Below are 14,527 nucleotides of genomic sequence, written 5' to 3'. Positions count from 1 at the left end.
AAAGGATAGACATGAGAAAACTAGATGTCATTCGATACCTAAACAACACAACAAGTTGTCAGACACTCTTCTTTGTTCAAGGACTCTTACGTTGATCCTACAGTCACTTGTGTATTTGTTGCCCCAGCAGGTCTCTGTTATTCATCATATATTTCACTGAACAGAGAAGCAATGTCTAAACCAGACAGATCCAATCTGGAGGGCAACCCCATGACAAACGCCAAACTTGCAGGGCCTAATAGAAAAGGACAGGCAAAAGATCAGAAACATAAATACCACAATTGATAACAACAGCCTGAATTGTCTTGGACTTCTCATAGAATCCATGGTGACACACCAAGAAGTCTCAGCGCATTCTCAAACACCTGTCTTGTGTTCTCATAGAGAGCATATCTCGCCTCACTAGCTGTATGAAGACCGGTCCAATCTTTCTCATCATCGTCGTCAAGCGTGGCTGTCAGTTGATCAGCAATTCGTAACAAGTATACAACAATAAACGATGGTTCAAGAGTTCTGAAGGAACCATGTACTGCATCCGGATACTGCAATAGGATCCGTAGAAGCTCAGCATAGTCCTCCTCCTCCAATGAAGCATGGTCAAGCGTCGTGTAATCGAAGCTGCTTGGACCAGATTGTAGCTTTTTCAATAATCTGGCGTAGCAGTTTTGGATGGCCGCACCTGTTTCTCCTTCAAGAGATATCATCATCTTGTGATCGATCGCATATGATGTAGTTCGCTTGTGATAATGATCCTGGATGAAAAGACCAACAAGACTGAGTTGTCTCACTGAATTCTCAGACTTGTCCACACAGGACGCTTCTTCGTTATCCTCATCAAGACCAGTACGCACCATCGAGCGGCATCCATCGATGTAGTCACTCAGTAACGCTGCCCCCTTCAGCTCCTCTGGAAGCCCATTGATCTTGGCAAAGGGTATATGCTGAATACGGTCGGCAAGATCTTGTCTTCCCATGAGCTCAAGAGTCTTGGTAACCCGGTGAAAGTGCATTTCTTGCTCCATCGCAACGATATAGATCATCTTGTCGAATTTGTGCTCCTTATATCGATCAAACACTGCAGCAAGATCGCGTAGCAAGTAAGAAGTCGTCCCGTTTCGGTATCGTAGTACCGCGAGTGAGAGTCCTTTTGCGTCGTGTTTTGAAAAGTCGATTTTCCACGAGTCTTCGTGCTCTTCGTATATGCCCTGGTCCTTCAAGAGCTGTTCCACTTCGGCGATAGACTCGGCGGTCACTTGCGACTCCCCAGAGTATTCATCAAATGTTACTCCGAGTTGTGCATACGAATCGGCGTAGTCTCTGACGGTAGCATCACGAAACCGTTGCCATACCGCGATCGCGCCTGGTTCCTTGTCCTCCATTTTCTTGAAGAAGATGTCTCGCTCAGCATACAAGCCCCGTGACTCCATCTCGGTGACGTCTTGTCCTTTAGCTTTTGCAATCTTGCATTCTTCCATCTCTGGCTTGAAGAGATTCTGGATCTTGTGGTTTACTTCAAGGAGGTGGCGAAGTGGTTGCTTAGCAAACTCATCTTCTGAACCAAACCTCTCCCAGCCAGCTGCAAGAAGACCAATCTGTTTTCCCCAATCCCCGAGGTAGTTCATCCTCACAACATCCCATCCCATGCTGGCATAAATATTTGCGATGTATGTGCCAATCAGGGTGCTACGTAAATGCGACACCTGAAACTCGCTCGCCATATTCGGGGACGAGTATTCCACGATGACTTTCTTCTTCGATCCATCGGGTGAAGCAGGATCGGTCAGACCGAGTGATGTGTCATAACCGTACGAGGCACTCCTGTCACTGATGTATGACAGCAAGAGGCGAGGGAGAGTATTGGGCGAGAAATACACTTGCAAGCGAATGCCGTCACGTAGGGGGCATCCAAAGGGTGGTGTTCTTGGTAACTGTGTGTGATTACATGTTAGTGGCGATCTTCGTCTCTGTACCAACCTACCGTACTCTCTGAAGAAGATCTTTCACCAAGTCTTCAGGTCTGACATCTTTGAGTCTAAGCCTTGGAGCAACAATTACAAGGTCGCCCATTCCCGTGACGTTAGAGGTCTGTATGGCATCATAGGCAACCATCCGATCACAGTGAAGGAGCTTTTCCAGCGTATCGGCAAGATAGACTCGAAAGATGTCCTGCGGATTGTGCACAATGTCTGCGCCAGGGAACTCCGGGATTGGTGTATCCAGTCCTACCCTCCCAAGAAGGTTCTCGATGCCGCTGACGGAACAAGTAGTTGCTGCCATAGCCACGATAGTATGGTAAATAGTGATGGGTTTTGCAAAAGAGATGAATCAGAGGTCGAGTTTCCGGCTGCCTCGTGGTCTCAACTGGTCAAGCTGAAAAGGCATGGGCACCTGAAGCCATTTGAACTGCAAGCAAAGGAGTAGTCGGGTATCAAGACTTTGGTCATTCGAAAGCCTCGTATTGATAATTCAGTATTTCATTTGCTGGGGAAGCTTCCACGCCGCTTCGATGTTGCCCAACCTTTGGGCTGCGTGATGTGTTGGCACTCGCATATAGCACCCGTGATTCGTCGTAAATGAGGCTGCCAGAGAGTATTGGCTGGCGACAGACCGGTGAAGAAGAGCACAATAACATTACAAGTCTTGATAGCGATAACATCCAATAACCATTTGCAGTATCCTTTGCCAGCAAGAAAAGTATCACTTGTCATAAGATGACGATCTTGTTGCCCCAAGACCCGAGTTTTCGGTTGAAGATGCTGCTGCATGTGACAGCAACTGAGAGCCTCAACCCGGCAACACACACGTATTTTGAGGCCCGAGGCAACCCTTGCGCTCAAAATATTGCCTCGAAATCTTGACAAATCAAGACGTTTCATTGTGGTCGCCTCGCTTGAGAAATGGCAGCGTGACCATAGCCGTGCTATCAAATAGCACTCAGTTCTCTTGTCGTTTTGGATTTGGTGTTTCGCAATGCCTTATCAGAAACTCACTCGGTCTGGGCCTTTGGGCTGCATCTGTACATTGTCTTGCAAAAGCTCGCAACAAAGTATCGTTGAACCGAAAGTGCATTCCAACGGGCCATCCCTCCTCGCAACCTGCCGGTCGCCTTCTCAAATCAATTCATGGTAGGCTACTGGCAGAACTCCGAGCATCTTGTAGTTTTGATGCAAAGAGCTCCCATAGCTTCTTGCTGTAGCAAGGCACGTACGGGCAGAGAAACCACAGGATCCCGATGAAGATAATTACCAGAGTAAGGTAGCCCGGTGTTGAGGAGGAGTCTTGTCTGTCTGGTTTACCAGCATAAACTTGTGCAAACAAGTTCAAGATAGCTAGGACCTGTTAAGTTTAGCCTTAGTCGTTCAATGCGTTTTGAGTAACAAACTTACAAATGCCACAATGGTGATCTGTTGCATCCTCTTGTCTCGTTTCTGCCGTTCTTTCGCATGGTGATTTTCCCTCTACTCATGGTCAGTATACCTCTATATTGTGTGGCGTCAGGCCCCAAGGAGTGGAATAGGAGGCTAAGTGAGAGCTCACCTCGCGCCTAAAGACTTTCTCTTTCTCTTTCAGTATCATCAGATGGCCATCGATGTCGCTGAGCTGGCTAAAAGAGCTTTTGATGCCTCGTAAAGACCCCAAAGCACCATAATCGCCCTGCAGGACTTGCCATAATGGTCCCTGAAGTAGTTCCTTCTGTCCAAGTATGATATGTCTCGCAAGGAAGTCATTCACCTTGCTCGCGCTATTAGAGTTGAAGTAAATGACCCTGCCCAGCAAATCTGAGATGTTAGTTGAAAAAGAACACAAATGACATTCGCATTTTCCCAAGTGACAACATTCTAAGTAATCTCTAGTATGGAAAATAAGGTAACAAACCTACGTAGCGATCAAGACTCTTGCTGAACCAGTCTTGGACATTTCCGTGGTACTCGACTATCTTCTCAAGTTCCTTTTCAAGGTATGCTAGTGCATATGCTCGAGGTGAACGAGTTGTCCCTGTGGCCTTAAGCTCTACTTGAATGATGACAGGGTCTTCTGATGCCTCAACTATTTCCTCTTCTGCGCGTCTCGGTTCTTCCTCGAAAAAGACGCCGTCCAGGCAAACCGCTGTCCAATAGTGCTCGCTCCGGCCTGTAATCACATGTGAATAGACAGCTTCATGTAGAACAGCCCTCTCGTGAAAGGAGGTGTTGATTTGCTGATCTGCAGTGGCTGTCTCGTCTCTGAGATACAGATAATCTAGATCGTACTGGCCCCTAAGATACTGATTCTCAGACAATGTACGACTGTCTTGGTTATCTTGTGTACCAATGGCAAAGAAAGGAAGATTGAAGGAGATGACAAAGTTTGCAGCACCCCACCAGTCCTAAGAAATTCGAGCCAAAAGTTAGTGAAGTGGACTTGCAGTCAGAGTAGACGTGTTGTCAAGTGCACTTACAGCGTCACTCAACGATAAATCGGCAATTGGGTTTGGATCACGATAACCTGCGAAGAGCTTGCGAAACCCGGACACGTGTGATGCAGGTGCTGTTCTCAAAAGTGCTAGTATACTAACACCGTTGGAGTTACTGATATATCTAGGCGCAGTAAGGGTGAGCAAACTGACATGTACGTGAGTGCCAATGGAGTGGAGGTTAGCTTACATCCGTCGAGAGCTACCAGGAACTTTTTCAGGCGAATCCTCGCAGAACCGCTAGATTATACCTCTCAGTTAGTTACCTGGGTGTTGTGTGATTCTGAAAAGGAATAAGCAACAGAAGAGAGGATTTGTACCTTCTGCTGTACGATCTCATAAAGCTCGACATTGTTCACAATGTGGCCATACGCTCAGCGAGACTGCCCATTTCGTGGATGGATTAAGTTGTGATCTGGACCCAGGCTTTCGGTTCTTGCGTATCCTGCAATCGAGAACTGCCAGCATCATCTGGCACAAAATTTCGGAGTGTGAAATCTGCTCCCTCGCAGAATCCTTCAATAAGCAAGACCCTGCGTTCCCATCGAGGCGAGCCTGGGTATGGAGTCATAAACGCAGGAATCTCATCGATTTCAGGACCTGTGGCATGTAGCACCTCGAGATAAGCCTTATTCTCATCCAGAGGGATGATCATGACTTTGTTTCCAAACCTTTTCCTCCACTCGTCAGACTCGTACCAGTCTCCCCATTCAAGGGTAGCAGTTGTGATACGGTCGATAGCAGCGGTTTTCACGCGCTCAAGGGTAGCGGCTTTTATGCGTTCGAGATAGCCGCCGATCGTGGGGAGTTTATATGATTCTCGAGGCGGGTCTGGCTTTGGTAAGCTCTCAACCATGGATGCCATGTCTCGCTCGTGGTCAAAAGGGCCTTGATCCTGCTAGATCTCACCATATCAGTCACCTCACAGCACTAGTAGAGACTACACTGTCCATTAGACAGCTATTAAGATAGGTAACTATGAGAAAAGGGAGTACGCCACAAGCTCTTGCCCCCGTGTTCTCAAAGAGCTAAGTCCAAACGTACTCAAGAAGGGAATAGGTTCTGAGGCAAAATGACTATAGATCCAGCACAAACCCAAGAAAGGTTCTGAGACGCCCGATACTCTCTTTGACTTATTTATCTTTCTGTAAATTCTTAGTGGGCTGTTGCCCAAGAGTGTTGGTAGGTTGTTGTTTCGGAGCTGTATTCTAATGATCAAGCGCGACCATGGACTCTTCGAGTCTCACAATTTGGGCATCGGGGAGTACCGCAGTAAGGGCATGGATCAACACTGACTTTCATACCACCGTGGCCACACTGGCACTGGAATTCAAGTGTTAGCGCATGGTATATAAAGAAATTCTGGCTATCTCTTCCAGACTGCATATTAGGCACTCACGCATATCCAGATCCAGACTGCTCTCCTAACGTTTCGAGGGAGACCATTCTTGCCGAGAGGGAATCGAGGAATTAAACTGGCTTGGCTTGTCCAAGCTTGAGTTGGTTTTCTAAGATAGCTGCAAGAAAGTCCAGTGCTGTTTGGTAGGGATACTCTGCATGACAGAATTACTAAAATTTGTCCTTTTCTCTGCAATAGGTAAACTCCAGAGGAGCAACTCGGAAGTCGCGGCTCTGCAGTGCGACTTAAAAGTCGAGAAAGTTTTCGGTGCAGTACTTCGATGAGAACCAGATAAGGCTTTACTCTGGGGTGCCATAGTACTGACATCAGCAAGCAGGCTGGACTCAACATCCTTTCAACACAGCCAACAACCAGCGATGGGATGGCATTGTAACTGAAGCTTAGCCATAACAATACTGGGATAAGTGCCCGGACAATATAAACGAGAGCCAGAGGGATTGCGATGCGGAAAGGTCCAGTAAAAGGTAACACAAACAACATGGTCGACAATCAGACTGAACCAGAATCACGAGAGTAGGTCTAATCCGGTCTGAAGCTTCCCATGTAGGTCTTCCTTAATATAATGCCTTAAAGCTACTCGATAAGAAATCCCTTGGGTTATTTGGCCCTAATACGAAAAGGTGGAGGCGGTGGCAGGAGGCTTCAACTGAGGTATCGGGGAATCATAGGGATCTCCTGTATCTTGACAGCCATGGCCAGAAGAACCAAGTTAGCCCCAAAATACAAGCAATGTTGAGGACGACTACCAAAGAAAGATATCCAGGTAATGAAGAAGGGTCATCCTTGTCTGGTTTGCTAGCATAAACCTGAGCTATCAGGGATAAGCCTTGCAGTCCCTTTTGTGTTTTAGCTTTCCCACGTCCTTAATGGATTCATATTGACTTACAAATGCAGCAATGGCGATTCTCAATACCGTGCTGTCTTTATTCTGGTCCTTAGCCGGCCGAGCATTGTTGGTCTGGGTCAATAGATACAGTGAGTCAAACCCTCTTTTCAGGTAAGGCATAGCCTGTATAGAAAGATCAAGGAAATGAAACTTACCTCTGAATCATCTTCCTCACGCCTAATACCATCACGCCTAGCCTCTTCGCGGCGCCTCTCGTCGTCATGTTTGATTGCCTCATAAGCCACCCTGAGGTGTTCCAGATGAACACCAGTACTTCTGAGTTGAGTATGAAGGCTTTTGATAGTGCGCAGCGACCTCACTGCGCTAATATCTCCTTGTAGTCCTTGCCAAAGTATCCCACGGAACGCTTCATCTTGGCCGACTTTAAGATCTTCCAGTATAAAGTCGTGTAGTTGCAGTGCTAGGCTTGAGTTAGAGTTCATGACGCTAGCCAATACCTCTGGAAATCTTCTTCTCCATTCTTGCATCCTTTCAAGTGAATCTTTTGTGATTGCGCCGTGTTTGATCATGCTGCTCTGCCCGTCAGGTTAGCCAAAGAGTGACAGCAACTCACGATTACCAAACCATCTACTGGCCGGAATACCACTTACATAACGATCAAGACTTATCTTGAGATGGTAATGAACGTCCCTATGGTGCTCAATTATCTTTTCCAGTTGAAGCCCTAAAGCTAGAAGGGCATATGCTCGAGGTGACCAAAAGTTTCCCGCGCTTGGTGGTGGAATTTGGATAATAGGATCAACAGGTGGTATCTCGTCATCTAACAGTCGTGGATCTTCCTCGAAAAATTCGTCATTTAAGCAAATCGCAGTCCAGTAATTATCACTCTGGCCGGTGACCATGAAAGAGAAAACGCCCTCATGAAGGACCAGGTTATCAGAGGAATTCGTGTCTTCCTGGACCTCTTCACCACACGCAGACTCTTCTAGACGAAGAAATTCTAGACTATAGCGCGCTCTGAGATTCTTGTTTGGACCACATTTCCTATAATCTTGACGTTCTGTTGTGCTGATTGCAAAAAAGGGCAGATTAAATGCAATTATAAAACTTGCAGGAGGCCACCAATCCTATCAAATATGTTCCAGGTCAGAACGCGGTTTACTTGGTAACTTCTGAGACCGTGCGTGTTAGATAAATTGAACTTACAGAGTCAATGAGCACTAGGCTTGGAACTGGAGGAGTGGTGAAATAGCCAGCCAGGAGTTTCCGGAAGCCGTCGACTTGTGTTGCAGGCACGCCTCTTATGAGTGCTAGAATGCTAGATCCGTTTGGGTTACTCATGTATCTAAGTCGAATGATCAGTAAATCCCGGTATAAGCGAGGTGCTGTTGGACACTCACACACGACGCGTATATACAGCAACTTCCTCCGTTACATCTGGATCAAACCGCTAGTGTGTTACCGTGGTAAGCATTTTTTTGATCGACAAAGACCCCTGGATTCCAGAATGTTCGTAGTCTTACTTGTAGAGCTTCTTTCAGTTCAACGTTGTTCAAGATTCTGTTGACTGAAGGGGACACAGCATTCTGGGAGCTTGGACTGCTGTCTGATACCCATGTTTTTGGTTGCTGCGCATAACTAAGTTGAGAGGTACTTCGATCAACAGAAACAAATTCTCGAAGAGCAAAATCTCCATGTTCGCAAAAGGACTCGGCGTTTGAGACACAGCGCTCCCAGCAAGGCGTTTTTGGATAGGGCAACATGAAGCTGACAATTTCAACAATTTCAAGTTCGGTATCTCGCATAATATCAAGAAAGGATTTGTAGTCGCCTCTTGGCATTAGCATGATATTGTTCCCAAAACGCTTCTCCCACTCTTTCAATCCATAGAAGTGTTCAACCGTATCCCGTGAACGAAGCACCAGTGCGCCACTCATTTGGTCTGGGGCTGTTGAATCCTCGTCCATTTCAACAGAGAGCCCAAACGTAGTCGTAGACAAATGTGAAGGGACAAGAAGTTGACTTCAGATGAGACAACGGAGAAGGGTATAAGAATATATTTAAGCAAGTGATCTAGAACACTAAAAACAGAAGTGCCTCCCCAGTTGGGCATTCCATTGGGCTGACTCGAGTTCTTGGTTGCAACCAGCACGTTTGGAACTTCAGCAACGCTTCGCAGGGGACCCAACAGTTCAAACATCGCAAATCAATCTACAGTCGTTAGGCTCCGTGAATAGTGTGGGCGATGGATGCATGGGTTCTGAAAAGTACTGTGAAGTACTCAAAGGAGGCAATGCGCGGGTTTTATATCGTTGAGTCGTGCAGCTGGGACAGCGTGGAGTGCCGCATCTGGGACAATTGACAGTGGTAACTTTCATGCCGCCGTGTCCACATTCGCACTTGAGAGCCATCAGTATATACTTTGAGAGTGAGAGAGTGATGTAGCGTTGGAGGCTATTAACGGACCGCACGCGGGACACTCACACAGAACCAAATGTAGATAACTTTCTTTAGAGAAGGTGTCTCATTGATTGGCACAGGTAGTAGTGGGAGGAACGAATCTGTCATGTATCTCGTTAGTATCTCGAGGCTCAATGTGCAGTGTATCAGAGGCGCAGCAGAGAGTACAGTGGAATCTGGGGCAGACTCGGAAATAAGGCAACCATCGGGCTGCATACTTATCACAGCGGGACCAACACAGTTTTCTGGTTGCGAGAAGTCGTCATAGTGTTCTTCGACCATCGTGAATGTGTCTGCAACGATAGTTGATAAGTGAGTCGTGGCGGATAAGTTCAGAGAGTAGGACTTATATGGCAACGGCTGCGGAATTAGACTATCGGAAACCGGCGGAGGTTCGAAACAATAGCCAACGACTTGTCTTTTATATAGAATGAAGGAAGAAGGAGTGGCAAGCCGTTAACGCTGGATATTGACGAATGGAATTTGCAGGGATGTCAGTTCATAGACTTATACATTAGACACGGGGCACAGCTCAATCATTCCGATTCTCGGTCACAGTTAGCGTCGGATAAGACAGAACAGCACAGATCAACACCTCTATGTATCTAGCTATGATTGAGGCTTCTTCCCTTCTTGTCCATGTGACACTGTCACCCCGGCGGCATCAGATTCGATCTGCCCGACTATCGTAGCATACCTTGTATCAGAAACAATCAAGAGCACAAATGTGCAGTTTGAAGGTAATGTGACTTGGAATCCCTATTATTGACTCTGCCTGATTTGAGTGACTGACGTTCTGTCAAGTTATCCGTCATCATTCAGATGACTACTGGACAGGCATATCTTCGGTCAAAGACATGTTATGGCCTCGGACCTGAATTTGGGATTGTTACACATCAACAGACGGGTATAGCCGGCTCGCAATCGGTAATCGAGATAAGTAATAGGATATCGCGAATGTGGGAAAGAGATACACATTGTTGGTAGCATACTACCTTGCGGCTCAATCCATCAATTGCCAGTGTTGAAAAGGGGATACGTAACTTCGCTCCATTGGATCCAGAAGATGATCGTAATTTATAAACCTTTTCTCACCGCCTGTATTTAACATGACTTCATATCTGAACTGCAAGTTTACTGGTTCCAGGTGACTGTTGATTGGATTCCCGGTGTGTTACACTGCGTTGACTAACACCTAGACGCCCTATTTATTTTTAGTTGACCGGTCACTTGGTCCTCACTGGAATGAGGATGCCCGACATATCATATCTCAAAAAGATGGTGATCTTGGTAGCTCGCACCTAATACGGCACTCGGTCGCCTTAGTAAGGCTGAATTTGTGATAGATGTGTAGTGATTTAACGGCTTGAGGCCTGCCATGTGTAACATTAGACTTGGTTATGTCACAGCCTCAGTGATCCTTGCAGGTGCCTGCCTTCAGTTGCCTCAGTACAGAGTCACATGGCCAGCATGCCTCAGACCACCGTTTGTTTATTTTTTTTTTGTCATTGACAGCTTCCGACGCCACTTGATCTTCATTTGCCTCAAACTCCAAAATCACCATGTTTGTAATTTCAACGGTTATCATACAGGAGACGTAAATGCAGAAGCTCTTCTTCCTCCTCCTTGACAAAGTCGCAATATTGTCCTTCTAAGTATAACACCAATACGCCGAACTCTCAAGTACCTAATCAAGGCTAGAAAATCTTTGAGACAATTGAGCTGCTCTCTCGCTCCCTGAATGATGTGTAAAGAAATACTGTAAATATAGCCACTGAAGCTTGTCAGATGTTGAGATATGGCAGCCCACAATGGAACCAAGCAGATAATGAGGCAGAGACCAAAACTACCCCATGTCAGAGCCATGAACCCAGGTGAAGAGAGAGCGCTGGCATTCTCCGGTCTGGCCGCATAGATTTGGGCAATTAGATTCAGGATACCCAGAGCCTATAATTTATTAACGATTCATGTTCCAAAGGAGTCAAATTGGGAACGACTGACGAATCCAGCGAACGTGATCTTGTGGAGGGTCTTTTCCCTGCCAACTTGTTCATCTTGATATTCAAATTTCCTCTATGAGAGTGTCAGTTATGGTCATATAAGCTTTTAGGTGAAAGCTGGGCTCACCTCGCGTCTTGCCTCAACACAAGTCTGTAGGAACCGCCTGAGTTCACTGTCCACATCACGCAGACTGTCCAGAATGTCTCTGAGCTCGGTTAAGCATTGTATCACGCGTTCCTCCTTATGGACGCTCTGCCATAGTGGATGCTGAGGCAGTCCCTCAGGAGTGATCATAAGATGATGTGACAGGAAATACTCCAACTTTTCAATTAGTCTGGCGTTATAGTGAATCACCCACTCCAGGACTTCAGGGTATCTCTTCCTCCAGTCTTGCATCGGCTGAGATGAACTGTTCTTGGGAGTGCCATACCAAGACGTTGGAGTCTATAATGGTGGAAAACGTCAGTTCTATCCAGGGATCAGCTGGCGAAAGGGGACAACTCACATGATGGTTAAGGCTGGTTCCAAATTGATGCTGAATGTCTTTATGGTAGTCCGCGATTTTAGTTAGTGATGTCGCCAATGCTGCAAGGGCATAAGCCCGGGGTGACACTGGCTTGTTGTAAACCTTCAGAATGATAGGGTCTTTCTCTGTGTCCATGTCTGGGTCGTCTTCATCTTCTATGGTTAGCCTGGGCTCATCGTCTTCCTCGGAGAGGTCGTCGTTGAGGCAAGCAGCTGTCCAATACCGATCAGTTCGGCCAGTAACCACAATCGAACAGACTCCCTCAACCAAGAATAGCTCGTTTTTAGAGGACGAAGATTCAGTGCCTCTGTAACGATGTTTGTCGTGGTCTTCCAGATGTAGAAAAGACAGGTCATGTCGACGTCGAAGTGGAATCTTCCCATTCCAGAGCATCCGGTTATCCTTTTCGGTTTGTGTGCTCGTTGCAAAGAACGGGAGATTGAAGGAGAACAGGAAACACATTGAACCCCACCAAAACTAAGGAGTATTTGTTAATAGAATGCCAGAGTTTGCCTCACTGTATACACTCACAATCTCTCTTGAGCTCATGACAGGCGTGGGCGCGTCCGTGATATAGTTCGCAAGTAGTTCTCTAAATCCTGCTACCTGTGAGGGAGGAGTGGTCTTAAGAAGTGCGAGAATACTATTCTTGTCAGGTTTGTCGATATAACTAGTACAGAGTCAGTCTTTTGATTTGGCTTCCAAACAAGAATAAAAACTTACATTCTTCGAGGTGGGCCAATTTCTTCATCATCGTTCTTTGAGAACCGCTATTTCAAAACCGTCAGCCTCACTTTCTCACACACTCATTACCATGATCTTATTGGCGAACCTTCTTTTGTAGGACCGCCCAAATATCATTGTCGCCAAGGACTCTTCCAAATGATTTGTGAGGGACCAATGCAGTATTTTCCGAGTCTTGAGGGTACCAGTCTCTATCAGAAACCCATGCGCTAGCTGCTTGCCCCTTATGCGGCTGGATCTCATCAGAACCATCAGAGGTAACACCAGGTAATAGAAGCCGTTTTGTGTCACCACAGAAGCCTTTGACCACGCGTGCTTGACGTTCCACAGATCTTGATAAGGGGTAGGATTCGAAAAATGGGTCAACTTCGTCGAAGGACTCGCCCGTTTCATTCTTGAGTGTATCAACCAGCGGCCGCCTCTCGGTGGATGTCACAACCTTGTTCTTTATGCCATAGGTCTTTGTCCAAGAATCCGATTGCGACCACTCTGTTGTCCATTCGATGGTATTCTTTACTCGCTGGACTACTTCACGGATGTGAGGGAAGCTGCCTTGGTTCTGGAGTGTTCCAGGCTGTGGTGTCTCCTCTTGCACAGTTGTAGTTGCCGCTACAGGGCCCCCAAAGAAACCTTTTCCAAACATCTACTTTATTCTGGTTAGCAAATCAGGGATCGGTCACCTCGACAAGCTCTACAAGCCCCCTTGTCATTGGTTCTTGCGTGACACATGAAACATTCAATTGTCTCACTTCAACAACGGACCTGGGGAACTCAGGGGTTGTCATCACACTCGAGTCAAACAGAATTCACGTACTTAAAGCTCTTTATTTTTTTCTTTTTTGGATACGTTGTGTATGAAGAGGTAAAACTTTTGAAGGGGTAATATATAATGATAACGCATTCGCTGTCAGGAGCGGGTGTTGTATCTCTGGGTATCACAGTTGGGACAGCGAGGGATTCCGCAGCGAGGACACGGATCGACGCTCACTTTCATCCCTCCATGACCACAGCAGCACTTGAGATTGTCAGTTGATATAGAGACAGGATGTAGGTTTTCGGAATATTATCGACGTACACAGAACCAAATCCATACTACTTTCCTCCTCGGGGGCCGCACTCTATATGGTGTTGAGGAGACTAAGACTACATACAATTGCCTTGTCAACCGATCAATGACTCAATCAATCACAGAATACCAAGAAGGGGGCTTAGAGGATAATGAAAAGGCAGCAGAAAAGGCAGATACATACGTTGGGTGTCGCTGGATGGCCTCAGTTCATCTTGGAGCCCGATAACCCCAGCCTCTAGGCTTTCGTGCGGTCTTGCATCCTCAAACTGACTCTCTGTGCTTTCGCTTTCAGATGAGGCTTCGGTAGCAGGTAGGTGTCCTCCTTGATCTGTTTGGTGGATAAGTGTCACGATGACAGAAAATCCGGAGTGCGCGAGTGTCTACCTCGTTGTCTTTCCGGCGTGAAAGTCCTATTGGGTAATATATAAGCTACCCAACTTCGTGATTGGAGGTAACGGTAGTCTGCTGGCATTGGATCGTTTCAGAAAATGGCTAACGTGCAATTGATGAAGAGTTGGGTGGTTCGCCAAAAGCGCAAGACTCATCCTTAAAAGGTGACAGCTCCTCCTCGTTAGACCTCAAGAGGCTTTCCCAGGAGATTTCTGTCTCAAACGGCGGTCTCATGAAACTACGGTCACTCAAAACGGCCGATCAGCCTATGAATCGCTTGGACAACCTCAAATTGATTCTCAACGAAGTCTAATAGTAACACAAGGCGATGGTTCGTCACCGAGTCATACAGTATTATCCGTCACGCTGTGTTAGAACGTTCGCTCGATCTGCGGGCTTTGATGCCCAACGTATGCAGACGCCCCCTGTCCTGCAACCCTCCGAATCTTGCCTCGGACCGGTCTGACGAAATGTTAAGGCAAACTGATCTTCTTGGATGAGAGTCCTCCTAAGTTGTCAGAAACTTCAGGGTTACGACAGTGTAGCAAAGTAATTGACAATGCCTTCTGATCTAGGTATCATACGAAGCTATTCTATTTTCACAATGGCAGTATGTA

At 46.6% G+C, this 14,527-nt stretch overlaps 5 protein-coding genes across 5 annotated transcripts; all 5 read right to left on the bottom strand.

Moving 5' to 3' along the window:
* Nucleotides 1–25: 25 nt before the first annotated feature.
* Nucleotides 26–2,906, bottom strand: FOIG_13182 (arginyl-tRNA synthetase). The gene is made up of 2 exons (XM_031214291.1): nucleotides 1,984–2,906; nucleotides 26–1,928 (listed from the first exon to the last, which is right to left on the bottom strand). The coding sequence occupies exons 1-2, from the start codon at nucleotides 2,275–2,277 to the stop codon at nucleotides 315–317; spliced, it is 1,908 nt and encodes a 635-aa protein (XP_031056001.1). The 5' UTR covers nucleotides 2,278–2,906; the 3' UTR covers nucleotides 26–314.
* Nucleotides 2,907–3,120: 214 nt separating this feature from the next.
* Nucleotides 3,121–4,844, bottom strand: FOIG_13181 (uncharacterized protein; the record flags this gene model as incomplete). Its single annotated transcript, XM_031214290.1, has 8 exons — nucleotides 3,121–3,336; nucleotides 3,387–3,458; nucleotides 3,538–3,839; nucleotides 3,877–4,366; nucleotides 4,439–4,577; nucleotides 4,644–4,693; nucleotides 4,720–4,736; nucleotides 4,826–4,844. 8 exons carry the CDS (start codon nucleotides 4,842–4,844, stop codon nucleotides 3,121–3,123), a joined length of 1,305 nt encoding a protein of 434 aa, XP_031056000.1.
* Nucleotides 4,845–4,856: 12 nt separating this feature from the next.
* On the bottom strand, nucleotides 4,857–5,318 carry FOIG_13180 (uncharacterized protein; the record flags this gene model as incomplete). The annotated part of the gene is made up of 1 exon (XM_031214289.1): nucleotides 4,857–5,318. The coding sequence occupies one exon, from the start codon at nucleotides 5,316–5,318 to the stop codon at nucleotides 4,857–4,859; it is 462 nt and encodes a 153-aa protein (XP_031055999.1).
* A 1,369-nt stretch (nucleotides 5,319–6,687) lies between these two features.
* FOIG_13179 (uncharacterized protein) lies at nucleotides 6,688–8,687 on the bottom strand (the record flags this gene model as incomplete). Its single annotated transcript, XM_031214288.1, has 6 exons — nucleotides 6,688–6,882; nucleotides 6,915–7,295; nucleotides 7,371–7,847; nucleotides 7,927–8,065; nucleotides 8,121–8,170; nucleotides 8,244–8,687. The coding sequence occupies 6 exons, from the start codon at nucleotides 8,685–8,687 to the stop codon at nucleotides 6,688–6,690; spliced, it is 1,686 nt and encodes a 561-aa protein (XP_031055998.1).
* A 2,458-nt stretch (nucleotides 8,688–11,145) lies between these two features.
* On the bottom strand, nucleotides 11,146–13,094 carry FOIG_13178 (uncharacterized protein; the record flags this gene model as incomplete). Its single annotated transcript, XM_031214287.1, has 6 exons — nucleotides 11,146–11,253; nucleotides 11,308–11,625; nucleotides 11,687–12,184; nucleotides 12,239–12,377; nucleotides 12,431–12,477; nucleotides 12,540–13,094. 6 exons carry the CDS (start codon nucleotides 13,092–13,094, stop codon nucleotides 11,146–11,148), a joined length of 1,665 nt encoding a protein of 554 aa, XP_031055997.1.
* Between the last annotated feature and the right edge of the window lie 1,433 nt (nucleotides 13,095–14,527).

The sequence above is a fragment of the Fusarium odoratissimum genome (assembly GCF_000260195.1).
Source record: "Fusarium odoratissimum NRRL 54006 unplaced genomic scaffold supercont1.31, whole genome shotgun sequence".
NCBI classification, from domain to species: Eukaryota; Fungi; Ascomycota; class Sordariomycetes; order Hypocreales; family Nectriaceae; genus Fusarium; species Fusarium odoratissimum.
Note: the sequence above shows the minus strand (reverse complement) of the source record. Positions and strands in the feature narration are given on the sequence as shown.

Excerpts from the sequence above, each read along its gene's own strand:
- FOIG_13182 (XM_031214291.1), bottom strand. The coding sequence starts at position 2,277 with ATGGCAGCAACTACTTGTTCCGTCAGCGGCATCGAGAACCTTCTTGGG. Across the intron at positions 1,929-1,983 it reads TGAAAGATCTTCTTCAGAGA|TTACCAAGAACACCACCCTT; the intron begins GTACGGTAGGTT and ends AATCACACACAG.